At 25.4% G+C, this 2,510-nt stretch overlaps 1 protein-coding gene across 1 annotated transcript; it reads left to right on the top strand.

Moving 5' to 3' along the window:
• Positions 1–228: 228 nt before the first annotated feature.
• Positions 229–2,202, top strand: LOC112466591 (cytochrome P450 4C1-like). Its single transcript, XM_025034762.1, has 5 exons — positions 229–479; positions 805–914; positions 1,151–1,241; positions 1,675–1,860; positions 2,067–2,202. Exons 1-5 carry the CDS (start codon positions 323–325, stop codon positions 2,195–2,197), a joined length of 675 nt encoding a protein of 224 aa, XP_024890530.1. The 5' UTR covers positions 229–322; the 3' UTR covers positions 2,198–2,202.
• Positions 2,203–2,510: the final 308 nt, after the last annotated feature.

Below are 2,510 nucleotides of genomic sequence, written 5' to 3' on the forward strand. Positions count from 1 at the left end.
ATATGCGTTCGATTCGAATTTTATATAGCGATAAGAACTAATGCGATTAATGCGTTTATTGTGATTTAAAATTTTTATTTTTTTATTTACCGGTCTTTGTGTTATCTTAACTTATCACATTAAAGCTGGTCTGATAATAGACCAAACATTTGTCAAAATATTATTTTATTTAAAAGTTACGGCTCGAACACGCTGTTGTGGCTCTGTGCCCTTCTTTTTATGTGTTGATTTTTAATCAATTGAATTTTTAGACAATAAAAGAAGACAGCAGAAGGGAACAAAACTTGCTTATACTGGTTAATTATTATTTCGTCGGCCGATAATGATCACTATTATATTGCTATTACTTATCCTTATTCTGCTGATATTTAATTATTATGTGCATTATCATGGCAAAAAGGGGCGACTTATCAATCTTATACCAGGACCATCAGGTTATCCGATTGTTGGAAATGCATTTCAATATCTTGGTTCACGAGGTAAGTTATAATTTTATATACAATATATTCCGGTAAATAAATATTCGCCAGTACATACAAATTTCCAAATATAATATTTGCAAACATATTTCTCTGAGATATATAATTATCAATATTTTATTGCATGTTAATTGCTTTTAAGAATTATTTAAACTTATAAATATTTTTAAGCAATAGCATTCATGTTTTTTGATTATTAAAGTTATTTGAAAAGCAATAAAATATCTAGATACATAAATTAAATATAACAAACAGTAAATTATACATATTTTGATCAATATTTATAATATGGCCGACATAATAAACATGTACATACATGTTTTAGAAGAACAATGGAAGTTTCTGATTAATGTAACTAACGAGTTTTATCCCATTGGAAAAGCATGGGGATTCTTTTTTCCCGTAATAACCATCCGTCATCCGAATGATTTAGAGGTGAAATATGAAAGAAATTATATTCTGCTTTTTTTATTATTGATATATTATTGATAAGACTTTTTTATGTTTTTTTATTTAAAAAAATGTTTATTTGTCAAAAGTCTAAAATAATTGTATATTTAAAATTAAAGATGATTATCTCTTAATATTTAAAATACTTTTGAAATCAACTAATTGATTACATAAATGGCGTCTAAATTAAATAACGTTTTTAATATCTTCTGTAATTTCAGACAATATTAAGTAGCACAAAACATATCGAAAAAACTCTTATTTATGATAATTTACAACCTTGGTTCGGTACAGGTCTTCTCACTAGTGGAGGTAACATCACAATATTAATATAAATAATGGTACATGTTTTACTAAATTTTGCTTTAGCTTCTTATTAAATTTTGTTTTAAGTTTCAATTATGTTGATAACAGAATAAATCTGTATCATTAAATTTAAAGCATATATTATATCACACAGTAATTAGATTTACATATATGTTTACAACATCTCATATCAATCATGAAAAAAATAATTGTATTATTAAATATAAAAAATAATAAGCGCATTACGAATAATTTCTTTCTTATACGTTTTATTACACGATGTGTTATCGTAAAAATTTAAACGCATATCGCAAAAAGAATACATGTGACATTCAATGGTTATTAAAAATCAATAAATTTTAAATTAAATAAAAAATATATATGTGTCTCACTGCACATCGTTATCACACAATTATTCAATATGTTATTTATGTTTCAGGCACCAAGTGGCATTCACGACGAAAGATATTGACCCCCACATTTCATTTTAATATATTACAGCACTTTATTCAGATTTTGATCGAGGAAGGTGAAAACATGACCAAATCTTTGAAAAATGCAGGAGGCACAGTTGTGAAAAATTTAGTACCATTTTTTAGTGAACATACGCTGAATGCAATATGTGGTATGATGTGTTCATAACAGTACATTTTAAATGTAAATGTTATTTTTATTGATAAATAAAATTTAGACCAAAATCAAATTTTTTAAATTGTAAGTATCAAAATTACAACATATAAATACTGATTCGTATATAATTTTTACAGCCACTGATACTTTTAAAATATATATGATAATATTATAATGATACTTTTACAAATGCGTTTCCAGAAACTGCCATGGGCACTTCTCTACGAGGTCTTGGTGATTTCCAGCAGCAGTATCGAGAAGCGGTTCATCAGATGGGCGAACTTCTTATTTACAGGTATAATAATTCATGTTTTATTAGATGTAATAAATAACTGTATATCCATATTTTATCTTAATTAAAATATAAATTTGTAATGTCTATTTATATAAAGAAGTAAATAATAATACAATATTTAATGTAAAGCATCAGTTTCGTTAATTAGAAATTTATGAATTACACATCTGTTAAATTATCTATTTAAAAATAAGTAGAAATAAACTTAAGAATAAATAGTTAAAAAAATATATAACTTTTATATTATCTAAGATTTTTGCATATTCTAGCATTTCTAGCATAATTTTATTAGTCTCCCAGTCAGAAATGATTAGTTGATTCGACGTTGAATCAATGTCGAAAACCGAATG

This window comes from Temnothorax curvispinosus, unplaced genomic scaffold, assembly GCF_003070985.1.
Source record: "Temnothorax curvispinosus isolate PA1 unplaced genomic scaffold, ASM307098v1 QBEX01016409.1, whole genome shotgun sequence".
Taxonomy (NCBI): Eukaryota; Metazoa; Arthropoda; class Insecta; order Hymenoptera; family Formicidae; genus Temnothorax; species Temnothorax curvispinosus.

What these genes read in the sequence shown, in the direction of transcription:
- LOC112466591 (XM_025034762.1), top strand. Translation starts at nt 323, where the DNA reads ATGATCACTATTATATTGCTATTACTTATCCTTATTCTGCTGATATTT. An exon ending in TCAATATCTTGGTTCACGAG is followed by an intron (nt 480 to 804) that starts GTAAGTTATAAT and finishes TACATGTTTTAG; the next exon opens with AAGAACAATGGAAGTTTCTG. An exon ending in TACGCTGAATGCAATATGTG is followed by an intron (nt 1,861 to 2,066) that starts GTATGATGTGTT and finishes ATGCGTTTCCAG; the next exon opens with AAACTGCCATGGGCACTTCT.